The sequence below is a fragment of the Melanerpes formicivorus genome, unplaced genomic scaffold, assembly GCF_026170545.1.
Source record: "Melanerpes formicivorus ecotype bairdi unplaced genomic scaffold, bMelFor1.0.p_v2 SCAF_22, whole genome shotgun sequence".
NCBI lineage: Eukaryota > Metazoa > Chordata > Aves > Piciformes > Picidae > Melanerpes > Melanerpes formicivorus.
The window spans coordinates 3,453,645-3,466,007 of record NW_027142374.1 but is presented as its reverse complement, the minus strand read 5'-3'; the positions used below and the strand labels follow the sequence as shown (position 1 = coordinate 3,466,007).

At 48.4% G+C, this 12,363-nt stretch overlaps 1 protein-coding gene across 2 annotated transcripts in view; it reads left to right on the top strand.

Annotated features, from left to right (window-relative positions):
* HDAC8 (histone deacetylase 8) overlaps positions 1-12,363 on the top strand; it is an 18,566-nt gene extending 6,203 nt beyond the window's left edge. For both annotated transcript variants that reach the window (XM_068151847.1, XM_068151846.1), the window contains exons 4-11: positions 738-879; positions 4,200-4,312; positions 5,327-5,404; positions 5,826-5,934; positions 7,565-7,737; positions 8,864-8,958; positions 11,449-11,554; positions 11,841-12,363. In XM_068151847.1, the coding sequence (XP_068007948.1) occupies positions 738-879; positions 4,200-4,312; positions 5,327-5,404; positions 5,826-5,934; positions 7,565-7,737; positions 8,864-8,958; positions 11,449-11,554; positions 11,841-11,863 (839 nt within the window). In that variant the 3' untranslated portion in view covers positions 11,864-12,363. The remainder of the gene's footprint in view (positions 1-737; positions 880-4,199; positions 4,313-5,326; positions 5,405-5,825; positions 5,935-7,564; positions 7,738-8,863; positions 8,959-11,448; positions 11,555-11,840) is intronic.

Genomic DNA, 12,363 nt, shown 5'->3' with positions numbered 1-12,363 from the left:
TGGAGGACTTGGGTGAACAGGCCTGAAGCTACAGCCAGGGACCAGGGCAGCTGCTGTTTGCCTAATGATTTAGCTTATATCTTGACTGAAGGACTCTTGCCTGCCTGGACTTAATACAGCCTGAGCAGTGCAGTGAAAACTGTTTATTCTCTGGTGTGGCATCCTCCATGGGCTGTAACTGCATGTCTGCTCCACTGTGGATCTCCATGGGCTGTGCAGGCTGCAGAGGAATCTCTGCTATGATACTTGGAGCATCCCTTCCCCTCCTTCACTGACCATGGTGCCTGCATAGTTGTTCCTCTCCCATATTCCCACTCCTCCCTCCTAGCTGTTGTGCAGCATTTTTCACTTGTTCTTTGGTGTAGTATCACAGAAGCACCACCAGCATTGCTGATGGGGCCTTAGCCAGCAGTCAATCTATCATGAAGCCATCTCTGTCGAGCATGGGTGCAACTCCTGGTGTCTCCTCACAGAAGACACCCCTGCAGCCCTCCTTCCCTACCAAAACATTTCCATGCAAACCCAGCACAGTTTCTTTTGTCTTTGCACCCACTAAATCTGCTGTGCGAGTCTGAATCTGATACCTGTTGGGAGGGGTTTGTGCCGTGGCTTTTTCATTGTGTCTGGAACAAAATGTTAGAGCAGTGGCTAAAGACAGAGAGCTCAACACAAAGAGAATGTGCTTCACCCCAGAGGAAGAGGCCTGTTGTGTCTGACACGTGGATTCTTGCTCACAGGTTACGACTGTCCGGCTACCGAAGGGATCTTTGAGTACGCGGCAGCCGTGGGAGGAGCGACCATCACTGCAGCCCAGTGCCTGCTGGACGGCATGTGCAAGGTAGCAATAAACTGGCCTGGAGGGTGGCATCATGCAAAGAAGTAAGAAAACAATCTCTTCCCTTGTGTTTTCTCACCTGGTGTCTCAACCCCACCTCCTAACTCCCAGCTTCCCTGCCAACCCTCAGTGTGCAGCGATTCGGCTGGGAGGGACAGCGAGGAGTGAGAGGGGTGAGGGAAAGCAGGAGGCAGATAGGAAAGAAGCAGAGTGTATGGCAGTGGCATGGTGAGCAGGCTGGTTACTGTCCAGTCCTGGTGCTGTCATGGACTGCAGTGCAGGTTTGGGGCAGATATTTTCAGAGGCATCCCAGCTTCCACTGATACTTGGTTATCTCTGGGAGTTCAGGTGAGAACTGATTTTGCAAAGTCCATGGAGAAGCAATCAATTGGTGTCACTCTCAACCCAGGAGAATGGGAATGTGTTAACATGGTGTCCAAACTGGTTTGTGTGGCTTTTTTTGATATCTTAATAAGAGATTTTAAACAGGGCAGGACTGACCCCTGTGTTTCCCTGTGCTCAGTGGTGGCTGTTTGCTCTGAGCTATGATGTCTGTAATGATCTTCCAAGAGCAGCTAGAGAGGAAGTAAAAATTTCATCCCTGCCTCCTTTGATTCTGTAGTGGTAAAATAATTTCTTTCCATGCCTTCACTGTTCTCCATGGGTGTATGTTTTATTTTGTGTCCCCCATCTCCCAAAACATGAGGCCTGTCTGCAAATGCAGATGAGGGCAGCCATCCTTGTCTCCAGCTAGCTGATCTGCAGTGCCATTCTGCTTCCATGGGGAGCCCCAGTAATTAGCAAGAACCGTGTGTCTAACCCTAACAATTTGTACATGACTTTTCTCCTTGCTCCAGGGACTTTTCTAACCTGGCAGGGAAACTCTGGAGGTGTAACAGTGCTATGCAAATGCCAGCAATGGCAGTGTCTCATCAGGACCCTTTTCCTGATCAGCACTTTGCTGATCATGGGTTCAGCTATGGCTTGCTGGGACAGTAGAGAGTTTAGCTTGTCTGAACTAAGCCCTCTTGCTCTTTGCAGGAGAGATGGCTGTCACATCCAGATCAGGGATCCCAGTGTCCCACCTGTCTCAGAGTCCAGCACTCTTGCTGGAACTATTTGGCAAAATTAACTTTTGCCTTCACTTTTCAGTGCCTCAGTAGGGACTTGCTCTGACACAGCTCAGAAGGCAAAGCAATCAAATGGTTTAATTCTTTTTGAAGTGACAGATATAACAGATTGGGGTTTGCCAGTGATAAATGCACTGACTGCAAGGTGATCTCAGAAAGGGCAACAAACTTGGTGAGGGGCTTGGAACACAAGCCTTGTGAGGAGAGGCTGAGGGAGCTGGGGCTGCTTAGCCTGGAGAAGAGGAGACTCAGGGGTGACCTTATTGCTCTCTACAGCTACCTGAAGGGGGGTTGTAGACAGGCAGAGGTTGGTCTCTTCTCCCAGGCAGCCAGTGCCAGAACAAGAGGACACAGTCTCAGGCTGCGCCAGGGGAAGTTCAGGCTGGAGGTCAGGAGGAAGTTTTACACAGAGAGAGTGATTGCCCATTGGAATGTGCTGCCCAGGGAGGTGGTGGAGTCACCATCACTGGAGGTGTTCAGGAGGAGACTTGACAGGGTGTTTGGTTGCATGGGTTAGTTGATTAGGTGGTGTTGGATGATAGGTTGGACACGATGATCTTGAAGGTCTCTTCCAACCTGGCCTGGTCTATTCTGTTCTGTTCTGTTCTGTTCCAATTAGCAAATCCAGTGTATCTGTCAACACTCTTGAAGGAGGAAACCTGTGCGGTGTCTCTGACTGTTCAGCCATGGCTTGCAAGCACAGTTCTCACCCAGAAAGGTGTCCCTGTCTGGGATGGAGAAAGAGGAGCACATGGCCACTGGCCTTGTTTCTGCTTTCACCCCCAATCCAGCTGCTGCTACAGCTGGTGCTTGTGCTGGCCCACGCTGCGCCCCACCTCACTGACTCTGGTACCAGTGCCAGCAGCACACATGCTCCCTGGTGCCAGAGGCAGTACACCCTGAAACATTCCTCTCACTGGTTTTATACCCCAGCCCAGGCTGTCCCTACCTTCTAGGGAATGTTTAGCATGGTTTGGGAGGAAGATTGAGTAACACAGTCATTTATTCACAGATTCATAGAATGGTGTGGGTTGGAAGAGACCTTTAAAGATCATTCAGTTCCAACTCCCCTGCCATGGGCCGGGACACCTCCCACTTACTCAGGTTGCTCAAGGCCTCATCCAACCTGGCCTTGAACACCTCTAGGAAGGGGACATCCATGATCTCCCTGAGCACCCTGTTCCAGTATCTCCCTAATATCCAGTCTAAATCTACCCTCCTCAAGCTTCTGTTTAGCATGTACTTGGTTTTCCTCATTAGCATATTGAGACTTCAATATTAAATTACTGTTAATATTTAATTACTGTTACTTAGGCAAAGGTTGTTGGGGAAGAGGGGTTTGGGCACTCTTACTGCAAAGTATAGAGTTTTGGTTTAAATCAGGTATCCAGGACTGATCTAGGAGCTAGCACCAAGTGGTGACATGGACTTGACCTTGAAGCAAGTCTGGAGCAGGGGTTAAGAAACTTTATTCTTCCTTTGATGTCAAGAATATGGAAGCTGTCCCTTGATATATGTCAGAGAGAAATCTTTCCACACAACATCAGTCCTCTGTTTAGCTGCTGGGGCTCTCTTCTGGCCAAGCTCAGGAGCTGTATTGTGAGGGACTGCATGTGATCCTGTTTTTCTGGGCAGAAAGGGAGAGTGTTGCTATGGGAAGAGGCTTAGCCTTCATACCCCAAGAGTCTGGAACAGAGCAGCAGAGTATTGCCACTGGCTTGGACCTTTTTCACTGCCAGGATCTTCCTGGGACCTGTGACCCAGACAGCATGGATGGAGTCTGCCTGTCTGTTCAGTACTCACAGGAATGTGGCCAAGTAGGGCTGTTCAGGGGCCTGTCCTCTTGCTGCAGAGGGAGAGGAGGTACAGTGGAGTGCATTTGAGTCAAGTGGTGTTGAACTTCTTTAGAAGTGCAGGAAGCTAATACTTCATTTGTGCAACAGTGAAATGGGCAGAGGTAACCTGTGAAGCCCCCCATGGTCAGGAAGAGGCAACAGGGCCAGCTTATGCTTTGCCAGATGCCTTCAAGGCTGGGGTTGAACTGGCACAAGCAGACATGCTGTCTGTGCTTCTTAGCCAGGCTAGCTGTCCCTGACCCATCCCTTGGTTGCTGCTCTCCATTGTCCTCTATGTCCCTGTGAGGTGAAAGGAGACTTGCAAAGTAGGAGTAACAATACCAAGGTGAGTGGCAATTGCATTGGTGATGTTCAACCTCATGGACATTGTTTTCACAGAGATGAAGCTTCTGGCTTCTGTTACCTGAACGATGCTGTGCTGGGGATCCTGCGACTGCGCCAGAAGTTTGACCGCGTCCTTTACATAGATTTGGATTTGCATCACGGGGATGGTAAGGCCCAGCACAGCAGCACCAACTCAGCTTGAAGAATGGGAGAAATCAAGGCCTGTTGGGGCAGCAAGGCTTTGCTTGCTGCAATAGTCATGGCTTTGGCTCCTTTCAGTACAGTCAGATTCTCTCCATCCATTTCCGCCTTGTCTTATTCTATGGATTTGCCCTGTGCTGCTGATCAGACCTCTCTTCAGGGTCTGAGGAGTGGTCTTGTACCTAAAACAACAAATAACATATTCCCATTCCAGTAATTCCCTCTGCTAGTGGCTTTCTAGCAAGGACTTCTCCCACGTCCCCTGTCTCCCAGCAGAACAGCTGTTGACAGTGTTTAGTTGTTTAATGCCACCTCTGCAAGAGGGAAGCAGTCAGTAGTAGATGATGCTTTTAAAAGAAGGCTTGATGTTACAAAGCTAAAGCCAGAGCTGGCCTTGCTGAAATTGCTCTCTCCTTCAGGTACCTTATTTCAACACCATTTAACATTTCCTGCTCTCCTAAATTTTATGATGTGATTCATTTTGCTCTGTTTCCCTCCCACATTTGGTTTCTGTTAAATTTCCTGTTACTTCTTGTCCCCCCCCGCTACTATTTTAGTATGTCTTTAAGAAAAAGGCATTTTGAACTGCTGCAGCCCTGAGAGAAAGCAAGAGAGCTCGGTAGCTCTGCTTTTAATCAGAGCCAAGCTCTAGCCAAGGCATCTCTGCTCAACTCCCTCCCCGAGCCTTGCAGGCCAAGCGGTGCAAGTGAGTGCTGCTAGTGTGGACACTGACCTGAGGTACTGAGATCCATTCAGCACAGATTAGCACAGCACCCACCAAAACAATTTCAGTTGTGACCTTTGGTGCTGTTGAATTTGTGTCTCTGTTGATGAAGGATGGATTTATTGAGGCAGATCTGGTTTTCTACTTTGCTCATTTTGTCCCTGCCCTGCTTACTGCATGGCTCATTGTTCTGTTTAGACTCTTGTTTATAGAAAAGATGCATGAAATGTTTTTTTTCTCTTCCATTTTCTCATAGGAGTTGAAGATGCCTTTAGTTTCACCTCAAAAGTCATGACTGTTTCTCTGCACAAGTTTTCACCAGGATTTTTCCCAGGCAAGTTGAACTCAATGAGGCTTTTGCTAATTTGGTTCACATAGCACTGATGAGGTCCCAGCAAAGGCAACACTCATCCCCTCTGTCCAGCAGAAGTGTCTCATTGCCTCTCCTGTTGACCCAGGAGAAGGAAAGAGGGAGAAACTAGGTTTGGTATTTTCCCCATTCTGGTTGTGAATAGGGTCTGCACAGAGACACTGCTGGGCAGCCACCTGCAGCCCTTAAAGGCTGCGTGACAGAACTGGGCAGAGGGTGAGAACCAGGTGCATCCAACCTCTCCTTTGCTGGAGGTGGCAAATGGACTTCCCCATAAGCATCCTGAAGGTCCTGCCTCTACTTTCATCTGAGGCATCCCACACGTTTCTCTTGCTGCTGATCCCCTTTCCCGTGTCATCAACCACGAGATGTTTCTGTTTTGCAGGCACTGGTGATGTGACAGATGTTGGCCTGGGGAAAGGTCGTTACTACAGCGTGAATGTACCTATTCAGGATGGCATTCAAGATGAGAAGTATTACCAGATCTGTGAAACGTAAGCCCCCTTGCTCTGATGCAGCTTACTTGGGTTTAGAGAGCAGAAACTGCACAGATTTCATTTCACAGCATCAGAGGGGCTGGAAGGGACCTCAAAAGATCATCCAGTCTAACCCCCCCTGTCAGAGCAGGGTCACCTATACCAGATTACACAGGAACACATCCAGGTGGGTTTTGAATATCTCCAGAGAAGGAGACTCCACAACCCCCCTGGGTAGCCTGCTCCAGTGTTCTGTCACCCTCACTGTGAGGAAGAATTTTCCTCCTGTTTCCATGGAACTTCCCATGCCTCGGCTTATACCCATTGCCCCTTGTGCTGTCATTGGGCATCACCCAGCAGAGCCTGGCTCCATCCTCTGGGCACTCACCCTTTACATATTTATAAACATTAATGAGATCACCTCTCAGTCTCCTCCAAGCTAAAGAGGCCTCAGCTCCCTCAGGCTCTCCTCATAAGGAGGATGTTCTACTCCCTTCATAATTTTTGTGGCTCTGCGCTGGACTATTTCGAGCAGTTCCCTGAGGTCCTTCTTGAACTGAGTGGCCCAGAACTGGACACAATATTCCAGATGTGGCCTCACCAGGGCAGACTAGAAAGGGAGGAGAACCTCTCTTTTTAATTTTTTACTTTCTTTAATTGCAGTCCTTCCTTCAGCCTTGTCCCTTCCCTTGTCACAGTTTTTGAGCACAATGAACGTGGATTTCGATAGGTCTCAGAGGTGTTGCTGAATCCTTAGGCAAACTGAATATTGAGAGGCATTTGTGGGTGACTGGAGTCTCTTTGCCATGGGTCAGCCTTGTGTGTTTGAAAGACCTTGAGAGGGATGAGTACTTTTTAGCTGTGAATTTAGGCCTAGGTGATTTTTCTTCAAATAAATGCTCAGAACTCTGACCATCTGTGGGAGATATATTTGGGACTGAGCAATAAGTATTTTCCAAGCATCTTCTGGCTGTGCTGGAAGAGAGAAAGGCTGAACAGCATTATTCCCTTTGTGGTGATCATAATACTAAAAGTGGTGCACAGCCAAATGTTTGACATGCCTAATGGCCTTCTACAAAGGAAAACTCTTCTAATAAACTGTATCCACAACACTGGCCCTGCTGTACCCTGGCATCTGCTGGAGCTGGAGCAATTGTGTTTCTTCCTCAAGAACCATGCAGGAAAGAGGAGGGCAAGAAGTTGGTCTAAGCCTTCCTCTGTTTGTCCTGTCCTGGATGAGAGGAGTCAGAGTTTAGGCTTGTTGTTTCACCAGACCCTGTGCTTCACTGTGACTTTTACAGGAGAGCAAAGCCCCTGGATTTGGCTTGCAGCCCTTCTGCTCAGGGCAGCCAATGTAAACATTTGGTTTGATGCTTCTAAGCTAATCAGGACTACATCCCTCTCTTCTGTGTTCTCAGTGATGTTTTTGCCTTCCATCAGCCTTCTGATGAGTGATTTGAGAGCTAAACTTACTGCAGGAGAGTAACTAACTAACTAACTGGGAGGAGAGGGAGCCTAACTGTTGTGAGGGGGCTGGGAGCAGAGAATGCAGACAGCTCGAGAGGCATTGGTAGATCTGAGGAACCAGGGCCATGCATTCAGCACCCCTCTGAGCTGTGCTTGTGGTAACCATTTCTCCTCCCCACAGGGTGCTGAAAGAGGTGTACAGTGCTTTCAACCCCGAGGCAGTTGTGCTGCAGCTGGGGGCTGACACCATGGCTGGAGATCCCATGTGTTCTTTCAACATGACACCTGAGGGAGTGGGCAGATGCCTCAAGTATGTCCTGCAGTGGCAGCTAGCAACTCTCATCCTGGGAGGAGGTGAGTGCAGGCACATCCTGCTGTTCACAAGGGAAGAGGTTTGTCCTCCTGTCACTCATCGTTGAGTGTGTGTCCTTGGGCTGGGCACTGACTGGAGTTTAGCAGGGTGACTGCTGGGGAGCCTCAGAAGGGCACTTTGTGATGCAGTATTGTTTTCACACAGACCTTTAGATCTTGAGCTAAAGGCTCCTTGTCTCCTCTGGAAAAGGACTTTGGCTACCTGCATGGTACAGGTGCTCGGTCTTGGCTGTGGTATGTCTTCCATTATGCTGGGGATGCACCTTTGAGGCAAAAAAACAACCCCAAAGCTCTCAAAAAATGAGGGACAACTATTTGTCATTGATGAAAATACCAAAGGGGTGTCCCACCACTGCAGATTACATAGGCATGTGAAGTGAAGATTGAGAGAGGAGTTAAGACTTGCAACAAAAGAAAGTCCCAAACCAAAACTGGAAAATGTGGTCGTCTCCTCTTTTCAAAGTGATTTTTTTCCTCTCATTATTTTAGTCAACTTTGCTGGAAAAAAAAACCCATTCTGAGTCTTTTGCAGGATTGTTTTCAGCTAAGGATTCTTCTTTTGGGCTCATTTGCCATTACCACAGAGGTGACCATTACCATGGTGACTGTGAAACTTCATTTACTTGTGCAGTACTCACAAGTTGTACTAATGAGTGCTGAAGAGCTCACCAGTGAATGTCTGGGCCTGTGTATTACACTTTGTGGGTCAAAGGCTGGCATTAAAAAGTAGAATTCCCCTGGCTCCACTACTGCCCTTGCACTTCTCTCCCTATTGCCTTTGAACACCTCTCCTTGTTGCCAGAAGAGAGCCCAGTGTGTGGGTCTGGGGGCTCATGCTGGGGGCTGAAGGAGCCTGGTCTGTGCTGTGTGGTTCAGTTTGGGAGGTCTGTCCTTGCATACAATGTCATTTGGACCTGGCACCCAATAGCCAGTAGGTATCAAATGATGGTTTTGGACACAGCTTGAGTGGGTGAGATAAACTGAATTCATGTAAACTGTGTGTGTTGCCCCTGCAATTTGTCCTTCCACTAAAATCTCTCTCTCTCTCTCTTCCCTTTCCCCACTCTTCCCCCTCCAAAATCAAATCAACAATTCTTGCTGGAGCCAGGAGGCTACAATCTTGCCAACACAGCTCGCTGCTGGACATACTTGACTGGGGTCATCCTTGGGAGAACTCTGTCCTCTGAGATCCCTGATCATGAGGTAAAGCTTTGACAAACTCTCCCTTCTCCTTGAGCCAGAACTGAGCTGTTCTACCTGATCTGAACTCACCCTCACTGCTCAATCCTGTTTTGTTGAGACACTCCTGTAGCAGATAACTATGGAGGGGAGAGGTTGGGGAATCACCTCTTTGCTCAAACAGCTCTTTAGAACCTTCCTGTACTTTTGGCAGGAAAGAGCCAGGCCTTTTCCAAGGCTTTACATTTCAGTCCTCCTGCTTTCATTACTTATAGAAAGTGCTGGGTGCTACTCTGAGCCTTTTCTGATCAACAGCCTGGCAGTGGGCCGTGAGGCCAGGAGCTGATGGTGATCATGTATGAGGTGTCTCAGTTATCACAGTTCCAGTGCTGGTGGTTTTAAAGTCTTAAGCCAGGCTGGACAGCTGGTTGGAGGGGCACAATCCAGGCTGAATTTGGGTGGCATAACTTTAGGTTCATAATAGATCTCAAGCCATAGGTCGGTGTTACTGACCCTATGGAAACAAACCTGCACGTGCAGAGCAGTCCAAGCCTGCAGAGCACAATTACAGTTTTGCCTCTCTGAGGATCTCATGGAACAGTTTGAATGAGGAAGTGAGGCCTTGTGTGGATTGAAACTGGAAATTTGGCATATTAGAAACTGGTGATTACACATGCAAGATAACTTTTGGAGAGAAGCTGTGCTTAAATAGTGCAGAAATAGTTTTTAAATGGGACTGAATCCTTTGTATATATGGGAAGTGAAAAGAAAGGGTTCCTTTGTAGGAGTTAAGTGCTGAAGGTTTTTACTGCTCAGTTTTGCTCTGGATGTTTGTTTTTTTTGCTGTGTTATTGATTCCTGCACTGAGTGCCCTGAAAGAGAAGAACAGCGTGGGAATGAGTTGATTGCAGGATGTCACTGGGCACAGTAGGGTCCTATGTAGTCTGGCTGCTCCTTCTCAAAGGAATTTGTATCCCTTCCAGAGCTGACTAGCACTTGGCCTGCAGAGCTCAGCTGGCTGAGTTGTGGTGCTGTTGCTGGCCAGCCTGTTTGGGTTACCCTTGCAGCAAAATGGTGCTGGTGATTTTGTTTTTGGAGATAAGATGAGCTGCTCAGGATTCACCCTAGAGAAACAAGTTCCCAGGTAACAGCCCAGCCTGCTTCTTGGAGCTGTGATGTAGCACTTGAAGAGGGAGGAACTGGAGGGAAGGGAAATGTGGGCTGCTGCAGTCACCAAGTGCTGCTGTTGCCACTTGGGACACCCATAGGAGAATTTTTATGGCAGGCATATAAAACCCCCTGCCCCTTCTTCCAGGGACCCTGGGACTGTTAGAAGCAGGAGAAGAGGCCTTGCTGAGGGAATAAAAAGCACTTTGTACCTGCTAAACAACTTCTGCCCCACTCCCCACTTCACCAGCTGTTGCCACTGCTCCCAAACATGGGCAGACAGGAGGCCAGGTCAGGCCTTTTGAGGGGCTTGTGGCAGGAAATGGGACAACTTATCTTTAGAAGGGGAGCTGGGGAAACTGCCACAAAGCCTGATTGTAGGTGAAGCCCTTCTGTTGTCTTTTGCCTAAGTGCTGAGGCAGGTGCCAGCATCTGCAGGCTACTCAGCTGGTGATGAGCTGAGTGTCTGGCCTGTAACAGCTATTCCACAGAGCTGCAGAGAACTGGGAAGTGGAGTCCTCTGTAGCAAACAGCCATTTCCCCTTTCCAGCCCACAAGAGCTTTCTTCCCAAACCATGCCTCTCAAAGGTTTATTTTTTTGCCCCTTGTATGGCAAGAAACAGTTGTTGTGGTGTCCACTGCAAGTGTTTCTCTTTCTCCCTTGGCCTGGACACGGGACTTGGCTTGGTTTGTTGTGATGGCCTTAAACAGCATGGGAATGTGCAGTCTGGAGGATGGTGCCTCCTTTGCCACGTTAAGTGAGCAGTATTGTCCAGGAAGCTGTCAGTCTGCTTATTTCCTCTCCTCTGTGCTGCAGTAATCAACATCAGATTCTGAGGAGCAAATGTCAGCAGCAGTGCAAGCACAGAGTTTCTCTGGGTATTGCCAAGTTTTCTGTGATGTGTGCCCAAGAAGTATCTTGCTGTCTCAGGATTTGTCCCACTGGTAGCATGTAAGCCTCCCTTTGTGAGAGCATTCAGTATTATTATGGTCTTCACATGTTTAAACTGGTCCTGGGGGCAGCTCTGACTGTTCAGTGCTTGGTTTTATGCCAAGATTTTCTTCCTTTGAAAAATGAGGTTTTCAGGTAAGTGTGTGTAAAATGAGTGCCAACAGCTTTCCCAAAGAAAGCACGGGGACAGATGTTGGGTGCACCATTGAGCCCTGCTTCCCAAACCCTTGAGTTGCTAGTGGTGGCAAACTTCAGGTGGGCACAGGCACTGCAGAAGCAGCTCAGATGAAGAATATGTTTTTGCCTTTTTACAGACAGGGACCCATGGGCAGCCCTCCCTCCAGCTCAGCCAGCCAGAGACCTCTCTGTTGACTTTCTCCTTCCCTTTCCTGCAGTTCTTCACAGAGTATGGTCCTGATTATGTGCTGGAGATCACACCCAGTTGCAGACCAGACCGCAATGAGCCACAGAGAATTCAAGAAATCCTTAACTGTATCAAAGGTGAGTTGTCCAAGCCAGCAGTACTTCAGGCTTACAAGTCCTTATAGAAAGGACTTCAGGAAAGCTCATTAAAGTCTTTCTCACTGCCTGGAAAGACCAACCCCATTCACTTGACTGCCCATCATGTACAACATCACCTGTCTCCTGCTTTACATGGGATTCTTGGTGTTGGTAGCACATCAGCTCAGAACTGTGGGCTTCTTAGCAAAAGTTGCCCCTGGCTAGGCCATTCTGTCAGGTTGAAGTATCAGTGGAAATACCATTTTTTGCTTCCTTTTATTTGCAGGGAATCTGAAACATGTTGTTTAGCAGAGAAGAAAGGCTCAGGTTTCCACAAGAGCATTTCCTGCGTGAAAGATGGCGTGCTTGTGTGAGCTGCAGGGGAGATTTGGAGGACATTATTGTTGGTTGGTTGTTCTTTTTCTCTTTAAAAGCTGCTGTGCACCATGAGCACTGTGGCCCTTCCCAGGCAGGAATGTGAACCCTCCAGCCGCAGCCTTCCAGGGCTGGCAGAGCCTTCCTTGCTCCTTTCTCTTTCCTTTTTTAACATCACACAGTTTATTCTCACGACTGGTTTTCAATGCTTTTTTAAGAGAGAGGCTGCTCAAAGCTGTGAACCCTCCCCAGCTGGAGCCCACCACCACATTGGCCCTCTTGGCAGGAGCATGGCTTCTGAGCTGCCCATCTGGAGAACAATGCCAAAAAGCCAGCTGTGTCCTGGGGCATGGGCTGTGCCTCCTTCCCAGGGCAAGGCACAGCCATTGGGTTTTTAACTGGGATTTTTCTAAAATAAAATATTTGAAATACTC